Source organism: Engraulis encrasicolus, chromosome 2, assembly GCF_034702125.1.
Source record: "Engraulis encrasicolus isolate BLACKSEA-1 chromosome 2, IST_EnEncr_1.0, whole genome shotgun sequence".
NCBI classification, from domain to species: Eukaryota; Metazoa; Chordata; class Actinopteri; order Clupeiformes; family Engraulidae; genus Engraulis; species Engraulis encrasicolus.
In genome coordinates this window covers 36,770,952-36,793,516 of record NC_085858.1, presented here as the reverse complement: position 1 = coordinate 36,793,516, position 22,565 = coordinate 36,770,952, and the positions used below count along the sequence as shown (strand labels likewise).

At 42.9% G+C, this 22,565-nt stretch overlaps 2 protein-coding genes across 2 annotated transcripts in view; one reads left to right on the top strand and one right to left on the bottom strand.

Moving 5' to 3' along the window:
• Positions 1-5,110, bottom strand: part of nags (N-acetylglutamate synthase) — an 18,400-nt gene extending 13,290 nt beyond the window's left edge. The window contains exons 1-4 of the mRNA XM_063215301.1: positions 4,536-5,110; positions 3,436-3,719; positions 2,681-2,897; positions 333-513 (exon numbers count right to left, since the gene is read on the bottom strand). Of these exons, the coding sequence (XP_063071371.1) occupies positions 333-513; positions 2,681-2,897; positions 3,436-3,719; positions 4,536-4,898 (1,045 nt within the window). The 5' untranslated portion in view covers positions 4,899-5,110. The remainder of the gene's footprint in view (positions 1-332; positions 514-2,680; positions 2,898-3,435; positions 3,720-4,535) is intronic.
• Positions 5,111-15,759: 10,649 nt separating this feature from the next.
• Positions 15,760-18,116, top strand: LOC134464342 (B-type lectin plumieribetin-like). Its single transcript, XM_063217809.1, has 2 exons — positions 15,760-15,849; positions 17,841-18,116. The coding sequence occupies exons 1-2, from the start codon at positions 15,760-15,762 to the stop codon at positions 18,114-18,116; spliced, it is 366 nt and encodes a 121-aa protein (XP_063073879.1).
• Positions 18,117-22,565: the final 4,449 nt, after the last annotated feature.

The window sequence follows — 22,565 nt, the reverse complement described above, 5'->3', positions numbered from 1 at the left end:
CACTTCTTATTTTTAGATGATCACACTTTCCAAACTGCAGAATATTTTCTTCTCTTCTTGACAATCTAAATAGAATGACTAAGCTGTGTGCTTGAGTGTGTGTGTGTGTGTGTGCGTGCGTGTGTGTGTGTGTGTGTGTGTGTGTGTGTGTGTGTGTGTGTGTGTGTGTGTGTGTGTGTGCGTGCGTGTGCTGCTGCCTCACCTCTGTGGCTGAAGAGCTCTGTGAGGAGGGTGCTGGCGGAGGCTTGTGTGTGTGTGTGTGTGTGTGTGTGTGTGTGTGTGTGTGTGTGTGTGTGTGTTAGTGTGTGCGCGTGCGTGTGCTGCTGCCTCACCTCTGTGACTGAAGAGCTCCGTGAGGAGGGTGCTGGCGGAGGTGACCACGGCAGAGGACTCGGCGGGCAGCTGGTTGAGCAGCCGGGCGATGGCACACACCTGCCGCCGCTCCACCACCGTCAGCCAGGACGCCTCCGACAACACCGGCAGATCACCCGGCAAGGACACCGAGTCCAGCACCTACAGTGCAGAAAGAAGGTTATAGTCACGGCGGCATAAAGGAGAGGTAGAAGTAGGGCTGGACGATTTTTCGATTATGCGCAATGTCATTTTTTTCTACGATTATAAATTCAACCACTGATTAGCCAACGCCTTAAAACAAAACAAAAATGTTTAAAACGTAATTTGGTTATAAACGCGGAATTGCGCTGAATTATTTCAACTTTGTAGCGAAGGGGAGTAGAGTTGCCCAGTCGGGACTCGAACCCGGCCCTTCTGGGGTAGTAAACTGGGGCTCTGACCGCTACCAAAGAGCCACGATCCTTATAGTAGGGACACATAGCAGGTGAAGCAAGAGAGGTGAAATTCAGTGTTCCATTCTGACAGCTCAACCATCATCAGGTCGTTGCGGCGAATCAAATGGAATGGAACAGTGATATTGTTGATTTGATTGGGCCGCAGCAGGCGAATTCGCTCCTCATTTGCATAATATTAATCTTGCTTTAATAATTTCGCTTCGCTTTGCTCCAGTTCGCTTGCTTTCGCCTCTCTCATAGGAATGAATGGCGAAGTTCGCTTCGCTTGCCCAAATTTGCGTCTATGTGTCCCTACCGTTTGCGTGACAGTCAAAACACACCCACAACCCTAGTGATGGTCACTCCATTACAATCCGCAAGAGTGCTTCTACTTTGACTTTATACAACTCTGGCAATAAAATAATAATTGTAATAATAATAATAATAACTTTATTTCTATAGCACAATTCATACAAGACATGCAGGTCAATGTACTTTTATTTATAATAATAAATTACAGAGAGAAAACTTGCTTTAAAGGGACACTGTGCAGGAAATGGTCAAAAAAGGTACTGCAACTATGCTGCTTATTGAAATTGGGCTGCCTATTGCCAAATGTTATCTTTACATGAAAGTTTACTAAGAAATAAACAAATATTTTCTATCATGGACCAAGTACAGTCATTTTTGAAGCTAAAAATGGCTATTACTGGAAATTCAAAATGGCGGACCATGGAGAAGATCCCCCTTTTCATGTATGAAAAGTGCAATTTTTCCAGTCATAATGAATTCTTAGAATTTGATGGTGGTGATAAGTATTCATGAAAAAGGTAACATTATTGAATGAATACTTGAAATAAACAACTAAAAATCTCACACAGTGTCCCTTTACGTTTGATGTAATGTTAATAATGACAATAATAACATTTGTAATAACACAACTATTACTACTACTACTTAGCCTTGTGAACCTGATGAACTGTACTTCGACTCACAGCCTTCAGTTGGATCAATGGGGCTATACATTTCATGCTATCGTACGGCTTGCAGGCTAGCTACTACTTCTACTACTATGCCACTACTACCGCCAAGCTTCTACTTTGACTACTACGACTACTACTACTAATAATACAAATTAAAGTCTGCATTATCATATCATAGAATCATGCTGCTACAGTTTGACAGGAACATGTGAATGCGACTCTCAACTGAACTGATTATGAAATAGGGGTCAGTTATTAAAAGTTGCGGGTGTGTCTATGTGTGCTCGCGCGTGTGTGTGAGTGAGTGAGAGATGAGAGGTTGGAGGCATAAACTGATGGCAGTAATGTATAGGGCGGACGGGTGTATTAATTACTTTGATCTGGTGCAGCTCTCCAAGAATATATATGGCAGACGATCCACCCCACCAGGATTAGACAGCGCGACACAGAGGTGCCACCCACACATGTGCTGTGCCATTGCATTTCATTTAAAGTTCATTAGGACACATCAAGATATGGGTCAGACTGCTGGCAGGGACACGGACACACGCACGCACGCACGCGCACACACACACACACACACACACAGGTCTCGGGCCTCCACACAGCGGTTGAGAGGCTGCAGAGCTAGTTAGTCCAGCTGTATTGTGCTGTGACTCCCATTGATGAGGTGGCGAGTTCGAGACCCCAAGGTGGGGTCGAACTGCACAGGAACACCTCGTTACAGCTGTCACACCAGCAAGGTACATCAGAGATACACACACGCACTTGCGCATTGGGTGCGCATACACGCACATGTACACACACACAGGTGTGACGGCGCAGGTGTCCTTGGTTGTTGAAAAACATTACTTTGATGGGCTGCAGAACTCCAGTGTGTGTGTGTGTGTGTCTGTGCACGCGCCTGACCTTGCTGGTGTGGCAGCGCAGGCCTCCGTGCTTGTTGAGGAACATGACTTTGAGGGGCTGTAGAGCTCTGGACACGGCCGCCGTCACCTCCACCGAGTCCAGCAGCACGGAGCGACCCGAGCCGTCACGACCCACCGGACACAGCAAGGGGATGGCACTGCAGTCCAGGCTCCACTGAAGCAGGTCCACATCCACAGAGATCGAAGCAGAACTGGCACTGGAGACAGAGATCGGAGATCAATGTGTGTGTGTGTGTGTGTGTGTGTGTGTGTGTTCTGCAGTCCAATCTCCATTGCAACAGGTCCCACATGTGTGTATGAGTGTGTGCATGTCGCGTATGCCTATCTACTGTCCTAAGCTTTGGCGCTGAAAAATAGAGTGTGTGTGTGTGTGTGTGTACATGCCTTGTGCGGGTATGCCTACCTACGTATTGCCCATGCCAACGCCTTGGCGCTGAAGAAAGGTGGTGTATACAGTATGTGTTTGCACAGGCACAGCTGTGCGTAAGTGTGCAGGCCCGATAGTATAAAAAACTCCTGAGCATGAACCTTTAACACTTTTTGAAGTAAGGTAATGTCTACATTTTTTTTTGCAAACTAACACTGTCAAGCCTGAAATCAGGCACTGAGCCTGAATACTGTGTGGGCATGTGTGTGTGTGTGTGCACACATTTGCGTGCCTGCGCCTTTGTGTGTGTGTGTGTGTGTGTGTGTGTGTGTGTGTGTGTGTGTGTGTGTCTACACACGTGGCCCTACCTATTGCCCTGAGGCATCTCCACGCGTAGCAGGGCCTCTGCGCTGAAGAACGGCATGACGCTGGCCGAGTTGTTCTGCAGAACCTCCGTCAGCCCCTGGCACCGCCTCACCAGCCCCGCCCGGGCCTCTCCGTCTGCGTCTCCCTCCGCCACCCCACCACCATCACCACTGCCCCCCCGCAGCCCCATCACCACCACCGGCTTCATATCCATCCGCTGCAGGAAGGAGAGCCCGAAGGCCAGGCTCTGCAGCATCTCACGGTCCTCCAGCACAGACTCATCCACCTGCACACCAAAATACAGCACAGCATGTCGGAAAAGTAGGTAACACTGTACATTTCACAGATTGCTCAGAAAGCGGTGATTTTTTAATGGTAAATGCCTATGTAATTTCATAGTAGTAATACAAAACTTATAGGGACAATTTCCACTGTCTCTGGTAGTAATCACTTTTAACCACATATTACAAGTAATTGATAAGTAATAATACCATGTAGTTTTCAGACAGTTGCGTAGCATCGTGGATTTGACGTAGGCCTACACTGCAGACATACAGGTAGATGTGCACATGCAGCTGTGTTGCAACAATTACATTTGAGTGTGTGTGTGTGTGTGTGTGTGTGTGTGTGTGTGTGTGTGTGTGTGTGTGTGTGTGTGTGTGTGTGTGTGTGTGTGTGTGTGTGTGTGTGTGTGTGTGTGTGTGGCCTAATGGCAGGGAGTTGGCTGACAAACAAAATGGGCATCAAACTGCAGATATGATTCAACCACAGCCCTTACATCAACTCTATGCTCTATGTATATATAGGCATATGTAGGCTAGGCATATTTTCACGACATAGAAGCCTGAGACTACCATCACCACCATACCGAACACATCACCTCACGTTTTGACCTTTTACAAATGCCCTGCCAGTGAATAGGTGGAAAAGAAATTTCCAATAACACACACTAATGATTTGAGGTCCAGTTGAATATGACACCCACAAACTTATTCCTGAACAGCAGTCCTGTCACGCAGTGGATTCAAAAAGGCTGACAGGATGTCACCACATGACATAATGGATATCACCGTGGTCATTCTCACTTGGCCAAAATACTCACCTCCAACACCGCAAACGCAGGCGCTTGTGAGAGACTTGCTCTCTGAAACTGTGTGAGCCAGTAACGGGCTTCTCTGGGATCCCCTCCAACTTCATTGAGAAACGCCCTGACGTCCCGGTAGATAAGCGCTCGGTTTGACACACCATGGCGGTCCAGCAGCACAGTGCTGGGCATCTCTGGTTGGGCTAGGGCCGTGATTCTGCTGCCTCGTCCGGCGGCGTTGGTGGCCATCATTCTGCGTTGAAGTTTCAGGAATCTCTGATGTCGGTCATTTTGCTGGCACAGTGGCGAGGGCTTGGACAAAAGCTGCCCGGCCATGACCATGGCTCTGCAGCTAGACGCGCCGCTGTTAACTTTTGCCATGTTTACTCTTGATGTCGAAGTAGAACACGGCAATTTCCAAAACAGCACGGTGGTGTTAACTGTTTGAACACTACTGACTCGACTGAGGACTGGTTTACGAACTCAGTCACCTCCTCGTCCAAAAGGTCTGTCTGCCACTGTCACAACTCTGTGGTAGTGAAACATGATGAAAGCAGCGCGCACATGTTGGGCCCCTCCATCTCCGGTGTGGCTGGGCGTGGCTTCGGCACAAAAATGACAGTCACCATGGAAACGCATTGAAAAAGTTTGATAGTGTCATGAGCTGTATTTTATTTATTTATTTTTACTTTTATGGTTGACAGCCATGCAGAAAAAAATTGACAAGGGTAGGCACAAGTGGAGTGTTACAGAAAGAATATTTTGTTTCACATTCTGTTAAAATCTATCTCCACCGGCAGAAGGGGAAGGAACTAAGGCTTGATGTGGGATAGCCCTAAGCCCTATATTATCATCATGACACTGTTTTTGAATGACCTATGTTCAAACGAACACTTAGTCCAGTCGACACTATTATAGTAAGTTATTATAATGGCCTACATTTTAGAGCAGAGTAGTAGGCTATTTGGGCTGTTCAGTAATTGCTAACGCCTAACCTCATCATGACATGCTGCAGCACAGGACAAGGTGCACATGATTTTGCATGGCCACTAGAGGGAGTCCTCGGACTAGGGCAAAGATGCAGGTCTCTCTTCACAGCTCTCTGAGCTTGAATATCACAAAATGAAATGGGCATGGCATAGCCTACCATAAAAGTCAGACAGATCTGCTTGTTTTTCCTGCGGTGCAGAAGCAAATTCATTGTGATAGACTGTTAGCCTAGGACTAGGCTACTGTTAGAAGAAGACAGCACAGTAATAACAAGTTTCAATAGGCTATATAATGTATAGCCTATTATATGTAATATGTAATTATTATTATTATTATTATTATTATTATTATTATTATTATTATATGTAATTATATAGCTATAGCTAACAAATGATAGAAACAGCACTTTAGGCCTACTGCATCGTACATGATATAATGTGTATTTATACATTTATATATACGTTTATTTATTGGACACAAATACTGCAATAGGCTAGGCCTACTGGAGGGAAAATGCTGCTGTGGGCTAGGCTACTGTGTTTTCCCTAGCAGAAAAGTCTGAGGTAGGTTGTAATAACAGAATACCAGGATATGGTAATGGCGTGTGAGAGCATGTAGGCCGGTCACGATAACAAGTGCGCTGAGAGAAAAGTGCCTATCAATATTCAGTCTAAAAGAGAGTGTCGAGGAAAACAAAGAAGCATGCAATAACTTATTGTGGCAAAAAAGTTATCATGCTTGTAAAAACTTATTGTAAGCATGTAAGATGGTAATAGAATAAAGGGGTCTCAGGGGGCAATAGGCCTCCAGTCATTGGTACCCACATCAGCCTACAGCGTGAGCATGTCACCAACATGTGCATAAGCATTACAACACGCAGTGGATAAACCTTTTATCAGGTCCAAATCCATTTAGATTATTGTTTTCATTTTGTTTTCCCGTCAATTTGATACAGATTATGCATGAGGAAAATGATATAACACTTGTAATATTTGTATAAATAAATAAATAAATAAATACATAAATAAATAAATAAATAAATAATAATAATAATAATAATAATAATATGCAGTTTTGTATCTGAGCTCAAAATATACAGTAGCTCAGAGAAGTGGGCCATGGGCTGTGCTGGGGTGTGAGTTGTAGTAACCATGGCATGCCCATAAGAGAAAACCAAAACAGATCGAGGGATAGAAGGTCTCAACCCCAAGAGATGTGTCATCTTAGACCTGCTAATCTTACATAAAAGCAGTGGGTCTGCCTCACAGGCGAATTGGGTAACAGGGATTTCAGCAAAGCCAAAGCAAAGTCTCGCCAGACAAATGAAACACACTCCAAGATAGCCTATAATTCTATCACGCATGGCTGTAAAATAAATAAACAAAGCTCAAGAAGCTTTACGCAACAACTCAGAATGTAGCTTAAAGGATAATTCCGTCAATTTCAACATGCAGTTGTAATGCTCACACTACCCTGGACTTGTCAGTACCTAAGGGTTTTTTTTTTTTCTTCTTCAGCCTTTTCCGAGATCCTGGTCATTGTAATGGGGGCAGCGCTTTGTTTACATTTAAATATATATATATATATATATATATATATATTCCCAAAAACATCCAAAAGTTTATACAACATCAGCAGACAACTGAAGGCGGTACCTTTTGAGGAAATATTTGGAGTAGGCCTATGTTAATTTAAAAAAATGTAAACAAACGTCCCCATTAGAATAGCTCATATCTCGGAAAGGGCTGAGCCGAAAATGGCATCACCGGGTACAGACAAGTCAAGGGTACTTGACTGAAGAGGTCCTTTAATGGATGATGTATTATTTTGACTTGCATTACCCCAGCAGTGAAAACAGGTAGGCTATATACTAATTGAGATCTTCTGATATGCCAAAGACTACAAAGATATTTTTACCCTACACATTTCACTTGTGTTACAAGTTGACTCTGACTCTGAGGATAATGATACAGCAATGTTGAACTCTTTAATGTTGAAAATGCAGATAGTCATAGCGCGCATATACCTTTTATATATTCTTACTGCACTAATTTATTTATTTATCCCCTGCTTTTATCATTCTTTTATTATTCCTAAACCTTTTATGTGTTTCTTGTGTTTTTAATGTTTTTATGTGTGAAGTAGCCTGTGTGTGTGTGTGTGTGTGTGTGTGTGTGTGTGTGTGTGTGTGTGTGTGTGTGTGTGTGTGTGTGTGTGTGTGTGTGTGTGTGTGTGTGTGTGTGTGTGTGTGTATGTGTGATGTACTACTACTGCACAACAATTGCCCATACTGGGACAAGTAAAGCTACTGAACTGAATTGAACTGAACAATGTCAACTCCCAAATAGAGACTCACTATCTCCGATTAAACCATTACGTGGGCCTCATGTGACCCTTCTGTCACATAATAATGTGACATCCAGGTCCACTGTTCCACCACCAGGGATCCGTTCTTGGCCCTTGTTAATTTGTTTGTTTGGATAATTTGGTCCTTGACCATTTGAAGGGCAATGACCAAATATATTACTAAAGGCTATGTGTAATAAGTGCATACGGTAGTATGTAAGTCTTTTCAAAGATTTCTCCCATTTTCATATAATTTCATTCTCATTGGCTCAGTCCACTCTCTATATTAGAGATGAACCAGTTGGCTTCCTCATCAAAATTGTGGACCACTCTATAATGGCTGGTCGGGGACAAAAATCGCCATTCATTCCTATGAGATAAGTGAAGTGGGGCGAAGGCAAGCGAACAGGGCAAAGAAAGCGAAAATATTTGACCAAGGTTAATATTATGCAAATGAGGAGTGAATTTCGCCTGCAGCAGCCAATCAAATCAACAACATAAATGTTTTAATGGATTTGATTCGTTGGAACTACCTGTTGACCGTTGAGCTGACAGAATGAAACACTGAATTTTGCCTCTCGTTGCTTCGCTCATTTCGTCTCCATGTGTCCCCAGTGTAAAGAACACACACATACACATACGCACACACACAAAAAAACAACAACAACAGCAGCATTGGCCTTGAATTTATCTTCAATAGATGTTTATTTCAGCCATGAGAGGCTGACTTATGATGATATCCGTGATGGCAAAAGCCTTTCAGATTTTGCTCTGGTTGAAGTTTTAATATTTTAGGCTAAGCAGTTATTATCCTAACCCGCTGTGAGCTTTGTTGACAACAGAGACCTGTTCATGTGTATGTTGTCCAAGAGTGCCACATCCGTGACAGATGAGGAACTATAACAAGTTGCTCATTCTCTCTCTCTCTCTCTCTCTCTCTCTCTCACACACACACACACACACACACACACACACACACACACACACACACACACACACACACACACACACACACACACACACACACATGTATGCACGCATGCCCACACACACATTCAGTGCTTTTGCACTTGCTTTCTGCCAGGGGATTTAGCCTGTCTGTCTCTGGTGTGTGTCTCTGCCCTGTTTTTAATCATGGCTGGGGGATGCAGCAAAAGCCAACTCCATATGGTGTTTACGCCACACTCTGACCTTCATCTGGGATCTGTGTTTTCTCTCACTTTCTCCCCAACTACCTTTTATTCTCTCTCTCTCTCTCTCTCTCTCTCTCTCTCTCTCTCTCTCTCTCTCTCTCTCTCTTTTTCTCTCTCTCTCTCTCTCTCTCCCCCTCATCCTAGTGCAGAGCAGGGCTGGGTCGGGATTAAAAAAAAAAGGCCCAGGAATTTTTGCGCAGCCGAGGCCCCTTCTAAATTATGGACCAGTCTCCAGAATATTCAAAAAAGCAACAGCATCAGCCCCTGATGACGGTCGGCCCACCGGGAAATGCCCTGTATGCCAGATTACCAGTCCAGGCCTGGTGCAGACTCATCACAGTCAACAGGCGTCATGTCATCACCAGTAATGGGTGACAATGGGAGACGCTGAAAAAGGCTTAGGCCGAAACGTCTCTGTCATGCTGACCCTGGATTAAATTGTGACCATCCTGGTCATAGTTAGAGTAGCTGATCCCCGTCAACGACACAGTAGTGAAGTCTTAAAACTTCTGGCCCAAGTAAAGATGTTTATTCTCTACTTACTCTGTGTAAAAACATTGCACTGTAGTCACCGCAAGGACTTACAGCGTTTTGGTTAAGTAATCTAAACCAAAACGCTGTGGCTATCCTGGACGCACAAAGACTTCCCTGCCAGAACTTTAACTATGATCAATGGAATTGAACGGTAGCACAGTTAACATTCTTTGTTGTGGTTCAAATGGCCTCTGCACTTTCTTGGACAAAGTTATGAGTAATCAAACGACCACTTTTTGTTAACCGTAGCCATCCTGCTGTCTGCACTGTCGCGCAACTGTGTCGTAATCCTACCAAAATGACCTCAAAGATTCAGAGGGAAAAACAAACCTTGCGTTGTCATTGGTGGGCTAGGGTTGTGGCCTGTTATGGTGATGTTACATAGAAAAGGGGCTAGACCAACAGACAAGAGAAAAAAAATATTTTAGCTGCTAGGTGAGTTTGTGCTGGGCTAACTTGCCGAGTTTCTGCGATTTTGCTCGTCTCAGTTTACATCTGGACAGCAAAAAACAGCAACAGGAGGACTACCAATTTCTACTCTGGGCGCCCTCTTAGTGTGTAGCCAGAGAGCACCAAAGCCAACCCTTGTCCAGGCCCAGACAGTAGGAAAAGCAAACTGATCTCAGGCCAACATTAGCCAGTCTCTGTTCTTTTATTTGAGGCAAGAAGGACAGAGAGCATGCTTTTGTGTCATTTTATAGACAAACAACACATGGTACAAAGCTCACAAGGCACATCTCACAGCTAGAGAGAGAGAGAGAGAGAGAGAAAGCAATATTGAAATCCTCCCAATTAGTTCCTCTTGAAGCCTATGAGGATTCCATGCCTTTTTTAGGAAAAACAGTATCCAGGTTCATCTTTACGGGTTCCATGATGGAGCTAGCTCATTCTTTTTAGGACCTTAGTTTAATATGCAAACCATGTCAATTGCCCCTGTTTCACGGTTACTGTCTTCTCCAATAAACTGTAAATGCAAATTTTACTTGTGTGGTTTGGTCAATGGCACATTTGAAGTAAGCAGTTTCACGCAGGTTGTGTGAGTCTAGTTAAGTCTAGTTAAATGGGCAAGTAAATGGACCCTGGTACAGGCCCAAGAGAGCATGAAAAACAAACTCTGTTGGATATTAGGCCTAGAGTAACACGTCTTTCTTATTTTATTCAATGCAAGAAAGGCAAATAGTTTTTTTATTTATTATATTATGGTTTTTTTTTATTTAGACAAACATCTCATGGTACAAAGCTCAGCTTCACATGATACATCTCACAGCCAGAGAGAAATAGAACAACTTGGTCAGACAAGAAAAGCAGAAAGTGCTCCTGAAACCACGTAAAAGTACATTTGTGGTGTAATTACAACACTAGCATATGGCATTACATAGCTGTTACACCATTTACTCCATTGTACCTAATGAGATAGATAGACTTTGTTAGTGAAAAACACTGAAAACCTAATAAGGACCCACCACAAACTTGATCCAACCAGCACAGAGTTAGCTGATCGTAAGACAAGTACACGGGTGTACTGGTCACTAAGATAAGTTACTTGTGTTGGAAGGAAACAGTGTTTCTTTGAAATATTGAAGTCCACTCAACAAGTTCCTCTTGAAGCCTATGAGGATTCGATGCCCTTTTTAGGAAAAACAGTATCCAGGTTCATCTTCATGGGTCCCATGATGGAGCTAGCTCATTCTTTAGGACCTTCAGTATGTTTAATATACAAATGATCTCAACTGCCCCCGTTTCCAACAAATGTCTTTTCCAACAAACTGTAAATGCAAATTTCACCTGTGTGGTTTGTTCAACCGCACATTTGAAGTAAGCCTCAGCTTGCTTAAAAGATGGCGGCATGAAATAAATATGTCTTTACATGATGCCAGTCTGTGTTTGTAGTTGGGCAATAGTGCTTTAGCGTCAGATCCCATTGTGTCTATACTTCAAGGAGTTCATGCCTCTCATCTGAAGTTGGAGTTCAATTATGCAGGTCCTGACCCTCTGTGAGCGAGTAAGGCAAGTCTAGTGAAATGGGCAAGTAAATGGACCCTGGCCCAAGAGAGCAGGAAAAACAAACTCTGTTGGATATATCAGGCCTATCAGGTGGAGAGTGAGTGAGTGAGTGAGTGAGTGAGTGAGTGAGTGAGTGAGTGAGAGAGAGAGAGAGAGAGAGAGAGAGAGAGAGAGAGAGAGAGAGAGAGAGAGAGAGAGGGAGAGAGAGAGAGAGAGAGAGAGAGAGAGAGAGAGAGGCCGAGGGTGGGGGTGGGGGTGGGGGTGGGGGTGGGGGTGGGTAGCAATAAATATTGTGAAAGCCCATTGGGAAACTCCAACTCCCATTGTCATTGTGACACAGCACTCCACAGCACACAAGTGAACACTGCACACAACGAAATTGCATTTATGCCTCACCCGTGCAAGGGGGCATCCCTCAGTGGCGCCCCATGGGGAGCAGTGCGGTGGGACGGTACCATGCTCAGGGTACCTCAGTCATGGAGGAGGATGGGGGAGAGCACTGGTTGATTACTCCCCCCACCAACCTGGCGGGTTGGGAGTCAAACCGGCAACCTCTGGGATGCAAGTCTGACGCCCTAACCGCTCACCCATGACTGCCCTGTATATATTGAAGTCCACTCAACAAGTTCCTCTTGAAGCCTATGAGGATTCGATGCCCTTTTTAGGAAAAACAGTATCCAGGTTCATCTTCATGGGTCCCATGATGGAGCTAGCTCATTCTTTAGGACCTTCAGTATGTTTAATATACAAATGATCTCAACTGCCCCCGTTTCCAACAAATGTCTTTTCCAACAAACTGTAAATGCAAATTTCACCTGTGTGGTTTGTTCAACCGCACATTTGAAGTAAGCCTGAAGCCTCAGCGTCAGATCCCATTGTATCTATTCTTCAAGGAGTTCATGCCTCCCATCTGAAGTTGGAGTTCAATTATGCAGGTCCTGACCCTCTGTGTGTGTGTGTGTGTGTGTGTGTGTGTGTGTGTGTGTGTGTGTGTGTCAGAGGTTTCAAAAGTATATTTGTGGTGTAATTACAACACTAGCACATGGCATTACATATATACATGTACATACATACTGTACATACATACATACATACATACATACATACATACATACATACATACATACATACATACATACATACATACATACATACATACATAGGCTATAGATGTTACATCACTTACTCCATTGTACCTATTGAGATACACTATATTGTTACTGAAAAACACTGAAAACCTAACAAGGACCCACCATCAATTTGATCCAACCAGTGCAGAGTTAACTGATCGTAAGACACGGGTGTACTGGTTACTCATATAAGTTACTTGTTTTGGAAGCAAACTGTGTTTCTTTTTTTACTTTTACTTTTGACACCTTTGGTGTGTGTGTGTGTGTGTGTGTGTGTGTGAGAGAGAGAGAGAGAGAGAGAGAGAGAGAGAGAGAGAGAGAGAGAGAGAGAGAGAGAGAGAGAGAGAGAGAGAGAGAGAGAGAGAGAGAGAGAGAGAGGCGGGGGGAGAGCAATCAATATTGAAGTTCACTCAGCAAGTTCCTCTTGAAGCCTATGAGGATTCGATGCCCTTTTTAGGAAAAACAGTATCCAGGTTCATCTTTACGGGTCCCATGATGGAGCTAGCTCATTCTTTAGGACCTTCAGTATGTTTAATATGCAAATGATCTCAACTGCCCCCGTTTCATGGTTTGTGTCTTTTCCAATGAACTGTAAATGCAAATTATACCTGTGTGGTTTGTTCACCGGCACATTTGAATTAAGCCTTGGCTGCCTGAAAAGATAAACGTAATCAGGGTTTGACATTCTCTTTTTCTCTTACCGACCATGGCTAGTGGTTTTCCAGAGTCACTAGCCACTCAGTCTTTCTACTACCTGTCACATTTGGGGTCATAGTGAGTATCTTTCTTGGTTGCTGGTAGTAGTTTGGCAATAGTGCATGATATGAAGCAATACTATTAGCATCAGATCCCATTGTGTCAAACGTCAACTGAATTCATGCCTCCCATCTGAAATTGGTGTTCAATTATGCAGCTCCTAACCCCCTGTGAGGCAACCGTAACTCGGGCCATTTGTGAATTCTTTACGAGAAAAACAGAAAAAAAATCAACTTTAAGCCTCGTGGTGCCTTTACGAATAGCCTCTTTTCTCGTGTTTGGGTGACGAAAGGGGGAACTGACAATTGGGGTAGTTTGGTTCTAGGGGGAAGAATAATGCGGACGGACGTCAACAATCAAGCTTGAGTGAAGGCTAACTGGAAACAAACATTTCAAACAAGTGATTTACGGTTAAGTTTAGGGTTAAGGTTAGGGTTAGGTTTAGGGTTAAGGTCAGGGACAATGTTGGAGGAAGGGAGACATGGCATGAAGCTGACACGACCGCGCTCCCCTCCCGGAATGCACGCTGCTCGGGTGGTCTCTCTCTCTCTCTCACTCGCTCTCTCTCTCACCCACTTTCGACGACAGAGCGCGTTGCCCAACTACGAAAAATGAGGCTATATCGTAGCGGCACCACGAATCATACAGTTGATTTTCCCCGAGACTGGGCTCTGTGAGGGTATGGTAAGGCCAGTTAAGTGAAATGGGCAATGAAATGGACTGGCCAACCCTGGTCCAGGCCCAAGAGACAAAAAAACAAATGCTGTTGGATCTTAGGCCTGTAACAAGTCTCTGTTCTTCTATTGCACTGAATTTACCAAAATGTTCAGTGTGAGTGCCCTACGCACTGAAGCGTAGTGCCCAAAGTGCACAAGTACACGATATGAGACATGGAGGAAGTTTACTCGTTGCTTCAAGCAGGGAACTTTTTACTCTTTGGAAGTTACATTTGTACGTTAGATACAGTATTTCTGACAACGATACATGTGGTTGCAGAGCATTCATCCTCAACTTTCTAAGACCAAACCGATCTCAACGTGATTGGGCAAAGAGATGTCACAAATGCACCAATTGACACAGTGGGACTTTCACTTTTCTATTTCAAATGTAGAGCATTGGCCGCGTTCATGATGACACATTTCTGTGCAGTCTGCACAGCACACATGCGCAACACGAAGTAAATAAGCATTCTAGTTAGAAAATTCAATTAAAATGGTAGTGTGCTGCAGAAGCACATTTCAGACTTAGACAGAGTTGACCCTCCAACCAATAATCATATCTCAGTTCCAGGCCCTCTGTAAGAAGGAAATTAGTATGAGTGTATGGTAAGACCAGGCTGTTGAGAACATGATTCAGCCCATCTGATATGGTGTGACATCATGCAATCTGTTCAGTTGAGTCTAGCATGCCATGAGATATTGAGATGCTGCAAGTTTAACCTTTAAGAGTGTGGGTTTTTGAACATTCTATAAAAAGAATGCGTTCTATAACAATGCAAGATTCTAAAATTCCAAATTGTATTGAATGACACACAGAATTCTATAGAACTTTCACTGCCCGAACATTCAGTACACTATTAACAAAGAAAAGAACCAAAACTCTGCTCCATTTATTTTTCACCATGCTAGTTAACTCTGCATCAGTCAGCTTTCTTAGCAACCTATACATGTACAGCTGATATGCAAACTATTGTAATTACCTCAATATCATCGTTTGCGTCATCCAAACTGTAAATGCAAATTCATAACTTCTGTGGCTTAGGAGCACACAGAACATTACATCACTTCCTTTCACCTTATTGGTCAATGCAGAATATTACATCACTTCCTGCAGTCTTCCTTACACCCTCCTCCTGTGCAGATAAAATGAGACTACAGTGCGCTGGATGTGCCACATCCTCATCCTCTAGAAGAAAGCTCCTCATCTAACCTTGGTGACCTGACCTTTGTGACGTCTGTCTGTTTCATCCGTGAGTATTCATTACATTACATTTAGTGAGCACTGTCATCCAAAGTGAATTACAAAAAGAGGACATGCAGCAATAAGTAAGTAATACGAGCAATTGTTATTATTATTGACATGTTTTGTTCACATTTAAAATTCAAATTCTAATTCTAAATTCCAATTCTAATTGTAAATCGCAGAAAATGTATTATCATTTTATTTTGATACATTCGTTATTTAATTTACATACCCTTTCTTCACGTTGTCCTTTAATTACTGTTATATGAATAAACACTGGAACTGGTGAGAAATTAATCCTCCCTACCCCCCATCAGCAGTGACATCATGTCCAAGACTGAACTTAGGAACTACGAGACACTTCATAAGGGTGAAAAACTGTCTTCTCCTGATAACCGTTTCCATGCCATCTTACAGGTAGGTCGGATGAAGTTCTGTGAGTATTGTCATCCATCAAGGTTACAGAAAGCTGGATTCGAGCCTCTAAAATAATTTCAATTGCTTGCTTTTGTCATTAACACAAATTGGCATTATTTGCCTGGGAATACAGCCTATTGAAGCATTTACAAGTGCATCTTTGCCCAAAATCTAATCTGATCTAATAAAATTATCGCTAGGCCCAGTACAAACAACCAAATATTCATTAACAGTAGACAAACGCAGACAATTGGGTGAGCAGCAAGTCATGCTGTGCTATTGTTGCCTCACATAGTGCAGTGGCCAAAGTCCCACCTAAACTGATGGTTACATTACCCCAACAATCTCTCCTGCAGTACAACACATTAAACTTTAATTTGCAAAAGAGCATTTCCCATCAAAGATAACAATAGTTTTAAAACCATGCACATTAAAAAGTTGATGCATAGTCCTTTTTCCTGCAGATTCTGAAGTGTATTGGCCTTGACCGTGGCTCAAATGACTGTGTCCTTTAAGAAACAAACATTTTAAATTTAAACATTTCCGAAAGCACATTTTGTCTGTAATGTTATGAGGACATGAGACAATCGCCATGAAGAAGGCCCAAGCCGCTACGCAGGGGCAATTTCAAGGTCCTTTGGACATGTCAGTAAAATTATATATTAATGATATGGAGTGCTTTTCCTTTGGTTAACATTGACCCTGCACTAAAGAGCACCCAGCCAAACGTTTTTTTGGTTCACTTTCTAAAGGGCACATCCCTACCTTGAAACAAGTCTTTGCAAAGTCTTTGGCTTTGTAACTTAAAATGTACCAAATCCATTCGCACAAAAATGTGCTGGCATTAGAAAACTAACTTATTCTAATGGATTTCTACTATTTTTTAAATGACAATATGGATTTCGCATTCCATTTTGCGCAATGTCCACACTCGCATGCAGACAGCAGTGCATTCTGGATGGAAATGTTTCATGATGCTTAGAAATCTTTTCCGACTTGCCAAATTTCAGTCATGCTGCGATGAAGACGTGACGTGTGTCATGATATCAAACTCTCGCGGGATCAATGCAATTCAGACGGACCTTGCAACTCCTGCAGTTGCTTATCCACATTAACGCTCGTTGCAAGGGTCTGCATACTGAATCTGATGTGACGCACCCTTGAACTGGTTTGCCAAAAGTTCACTGATGTCACTGTTGTCTGTGTAGACGCATTGTCCCACACCCCTAAAAAGTTTGCAACGCACCCCACTTCAACTCCTCCTCCCCCACCCTTCCCCACACACCTCACATATGATGTGCTATATAGAAGATCAAACTGGTGCGAGCTCATGGTCTCGTGCAAATTTGTGGTCGACTTTAAATGCGCTGTGTATAGCACCACCCACGCCAGCTGTAATTTCTCGCTGATGTACTTTGCAACGTTGTCAACATTGCACAAAGTCAAATGCACCTACTTAGTGTTCAAGTGACGAGAGGTAGCCTATGACATGACGAGGGAAGGATTGGTCAAGGAAACAGACCAGATCTGGTGTTTAGGGAGTTGAAAAGAAAGACAATAATTTTACCTTGTCTTTTATTTTGTATTTTCACTTACTGTTAGATACAGACCAGAGATATACTAGTGTTTGACCTGATCTTAGAGGAACACCATGGGGTTCTTCAAATGTTAAAATAATGTTTCCTAATGTCTAGTGTGCTTCGAAGTGTATCAGCCTTCTTAATCATGCCCAGTGATTAGATACTCTGTGGTGAACTCTGAGGAGTATCCAATCACTGGGCGTGACTAATTAGGCTGACACACTTCCAAGGCTCATACACTTGACATTGGGAAATAGTGAATGTTTCCAGACTAATGGTTCATACTTGCAGGGTGTAAGGGTGTAATAGGGTAGTATAAAATCCATGATGAATTATCTTTCATCTTGAATCTTGAGTCTTTAACAACTGGTGCTTGCTTTGTTTGCCTGTTTGTTTGTTTATGTCATCTAGGACGATGGCAATTTTGTCATCTACGGGCCGATCTGGTCTTCCAATACCCATGGCAATGGACAACGTGTTGTCATGCAGAATGGCAATCTGCTCATCTACACAACGTCTGGAGACGTTTTGAGAGCTCGTGACAATGGCGGTGGCTCTGCTGACTGCTGCGCTCGTGTCACTGATGACGGCCACCTAGTGATTGTGGACCAAGGACGGGAGTTGTGGAGGAGCGATCCTAAGTCCACACTTATTTATGAAACAAAGTGGCCGGGGGGCATGCGTTAAGGTGACTGCTTCAGCACCCTGCCTCACATTCCCCAAGTGGAAAACCTTACATTTAAGTTTAGGCCAGGCTGAAGATATGTAAGTTTAATATAAGTTAAGATCACTTAAGTCTTTATTATTTTCTTTGGAAGAGGTATGTCGGACAGAGAGAGAGAGAGAGATACTGTGTACTATGATTGTGAAAACTATTTATGTCAAGGCTATATTCATAATGGGGCATGTCTGAACAGTTTAGGTTGAGTTGAGATATGTGAAGTCCAACTAAGTCAAGTTAAATTAAGTTCAGATAACAAATATTATTGTCTTTGTGGGGAATTTGTATTTCTTCTTATGGTCATCTAATTCAGGCTACATGTAGGCCTACACTGTAGGAGTGAATAGATTCACACTCAAACCGCACACCCTCATACCCTGTCATTTTGCAGACCATGATTTTGAATGTCTATCTAATGGTTAACCTACTACGTATATTATCAATTGGCACTGATGTCCTGTATACAGTCTGTATAAGTAAGGGTTAACGTTCGGCGAGAAGGTCGCTACCGTGGAATAGCAGCACGACAGAGAGAATCTTTAGACCCCGACGCGGAGCGGAGGGGTCTTGTTCTCTCTGAAGTGCTGCTATTCCACAAAGCGACCGACTCGCCGAAAGTTAACCCGCTTATTATATGGATATACTTAAATGATTCACACATGGCGGGGACATTTCTTTAGACCTATTTAATGTTAAGATTGTTGCTGCGCAAAACAAAACAGTGCCGCTGTGGAACACCGCTAGGCAACAGCTAGGTAGCCAGGACAACAGGTGTTGTCTATCACAGCAGCTGATTAGAGTGACAAAAGACCGGACCCCCTGCGGAGTGATATGAAACATTCGCTTTAGCCACTGACTTGTATACAAGCCAGTGGCTTTAGCAGTGAACGTCTTGTTGCCATCAGGACAACGGGTGCTGTCTATCACAGCAGCTGATTAGAGTCTTGTTGAAAAGTCGCTTTAGCAGTGAAAAGTCTTGTTGCCATTGACAGCGGTCTGTTATAGACCAACCCGTCCGTTATCGAAAAATAACAGACGTCCGAACGTTGGGGAGCCCCGTTGAAATGAATGGAGCATTCGACAGATGACGTCACAACCATATAATAAGATCTAATAAAGATACTTAAGGAAACCATAACCGCCTTTGACTTATTTTCAATGACTCAATTAATAATTTAGTAATTTGCATGAATACATCACCTCAAAGTGATTATATACACTCCCAACCTGAACTAGAAACTCTTTAAGTGATTCTTTACAGTTAGCCTACTCAACTGCAACTGCCTTAAAGCGGTTGGTCTGGCAGATTACTGTACTCTGAGAAGCAGGGGTGTGCTGACTGGGCAATTGCTCAGAATGACATCCACAGAGGGTGTCACCATCACAGAAATCCGGCAATGACATTGCAAAAATAGCCAATTATCGCTATGAACATGTTATTGCTATGCTGTTACCACGCTATTGCAATAATAACATGGTATTAGCAGGGTTTTTTAATCGGCAGTTATAAGCGGGGGGTTTTCCTGCATATGATCTTTTTTTCAGGGGGACAGTGCTGCGATTTGGGGCGGGGTGCCGAAGGGGTTGTCACCCGGGCGGCAGAAATTGTAGGATCATCACTGCTGAGAAGCAAAACTTCGTGCAGCAGTTACAGGTAGTATGGGTGGGCCTGGGCGAAGTCAGAATAGTCAAAAGAGGTACACTCACTGTATGCCATAGTGAGTAGAGTAGAGTATCATTTATTGATCCCAGGGGGAAATTAAGGTATCAAGTAGCACACTACAGAGGACATTACACACAGGCATTACACACATCGTTACACATATCTTAGCCATATATGGCACACTCTTACATACATTCAGCCCAAGGTAGGTCTCTCTCTCTCTCTCTCTCTCTCTCTCTCTCTCTCTCTCTCTCTCTCTCTCTCTCTCTCTCTCTCTCTCTCTCTCTCTATCTCTCTCTCTCTCTCTCTCTCTCTCACACACACACACACACACACACACACACAAACTCGCACGTGCACACATACACACACACTTATACAACTACACAATTATACTTACACAATTATAAAGTGTACAAAGAAAAAGTGTCGCAGTGATATATATCGCATGTGCCTTAGCTGAGCAGTACAGAGCAGCCCAAGACCAAGTGACCAACAAAGTGTCTAGGAGTGTCAGAAGTCACTGTGCATAGTACAATGTATATTTGGATGAATGAAAGGTGACATGTTTTCAAACTCCAAACACGGATAGATGCAGCAGCATTTGTTCAATGGATGCCAGTGGCACTTGCGTTTCTGGTGCAGATTCAATCAGCAGTTTCATTTTTCATTGTTTTTTTAAACCCATAACGACTGATTAAAGATCTCTTCAATGCAGGCTACTGGACTGGACCCTGCAACTAAAATAACTCTGGCACTAAAGGTGAACATTAGCGGAATGTAATAATGCAATAAAGTTATAACATAAAGTTATAATATAATGCAATTGAAATACATTTTTCATGGTTTACAAAAGACCTGCCATTTGTTAGACAGATTGCAAAAAAACACAAATAACAATGATGTGCACAAGACTTAAAGGGAATTAAAGAGAAGTTGAGAGAATTGTAAATAAGACTTGCATAGGACTTAGTGAACAGAATATAGACAACAGATTATCGCCTCCCCATGGGCTTATAATGCCAGTTGTCAGCAAGGGAGAAGCACCACCACATCGTGGTGTGGCTAGTGTTGCTTCCTGCAGCTCTTTTATTTAGTCTTATTCTGGCTGCTGTGATTGAGTCAGATATAACCTTCTGGATTCTGTGTGTTGACTGATTAATTGTAGAGTAATCCAAACTTAACCACAGTAATGCCAACAACAGCTATTGCAGCTGCAACTGACAGCAGTTCTAATCAATTTGCTACCCTAGGCAAAGACCGCCTTTCTTTTTTTTAGCATGTAGAAAATAATAATCACTGTGAAGCAGGGCTTCGAACCGGTTCAAGGAACGAAAACCGAAAATGGGAACAAACGGAATTTTACGCAATTTTATGAGGAGCAGAAACAGAAACAAAAAACAAATGGTCTTCAACTGTTCCTGAACAGACACATTATTCTGAAATCCACAAAACCGGTGAATAACGGTTTATTTAGTTCTCTACATATTTTATAAAATTTCACAAAAGCATACCCTGAAGCATACATTGCGCTGTAGAGTTACACAGGAAATTGGAGTTATTTGTCAGCAACAGACCAGCTACACCATATCTACACCATGCAGGGTTAGGAATTATAGCGCAAGATCTCCATAAAACTTACAGCCAGGTAAGGAGTTTAGCATATCCAGAATGTGAGATCTGAATGTTTTTGGATGCCGCCTGTGATTTAGCCTATTATTTTGGGGGATAGAGTAGCTACTGTGTAAATCAAGGGCAAATACTAATGGGTACGCCTATTCTAGGTATAAGATACAGTCCATAAAAATAAACTTGATAGGCCTGCAAAACACTTCCGGGAACGATAAGAACGAACAATATTTTGCGTTCCGAACGGGTTCAGGAACAACATTTTGGTGCCGGAACGAATTCTGGAACTACAACGTTAAATAAAGGCCTACCTGAACCGTTCGGAACGGAACGATTGAAAAATAATTTAGTTTTCAAGCCCTGCTGTCAAGCGAAAGTTGAATGGGTTTTTTATTGACGCTCTAATTCTGTGGTACTTTTGGGCATTACTAGCTGAAATTAATTTACCTGACTCCCGCCCTCTGGTATTTGAAGTTACTCTTCTCAACTCTACTATCAAATATAGGCCTACATAAATGTGACAAATGTATAATGTATGACAAATGTATTTTTGACTATTTAAGTTGTCAATAAAATGAAAGTTCCTGCTATTATAGCCTACCACAGTAAAATGTAAAAACTCTTTACCTAATGTGGAACATTCTACAAAACAATGCATTCTACAACAATGGAATACTTAGAATTTCAAGGGAAAATGGACTTGGCGAAGCGAACAGCCCTTCGGCTGCGCTGTCGGGCTGTTAGAACGCTTAGCCTCGTCCATTATTTCCCTTGATATCGGGACACCTCGTCGGCCGCTATTCCATACATAGCCTAGCGACCAGGCTTGGCCAAGTTCATTTTCCCTTGATATCGAAACACCTCGAAGGCCGTTATTCCGCTTATCACCCGGTTACTAGCATTTAAGAATTAATTTATTATGTTGATCTAAGGCTTTGTGAGAAAGTAGATTAACCTCTATCGAAGGCATGTAAGGACGCGCGCAGAACGTTGGGGTGACTTGATGACAGGGTTTTTGACTTGACAACAAAATGCGATAGAATTAACGAAGGGGTCTTGGCTTGACAACCAAATGCGATAGAATTAACGACGGGGTCTTGGCCATAGCAACCTGCAGTTTAGA

Excerpts from the sequence above, each read along its gene's own strand:
- LOC134464342 (XM_063217809.1), top strand. The coding sequence starts at position 15,760 with ATGTCCAAGACTGAACTTAGGAACTACGAGACACTTCATAAGGGTGAA. Across the intron at positions 15,850-17,840 it reads GTTTCCATGCCATCTTACAG|GACGATGGCAATTTTGTCAT; the intron begins GTAGGTCGGATG and ends TATGTCATCTAG.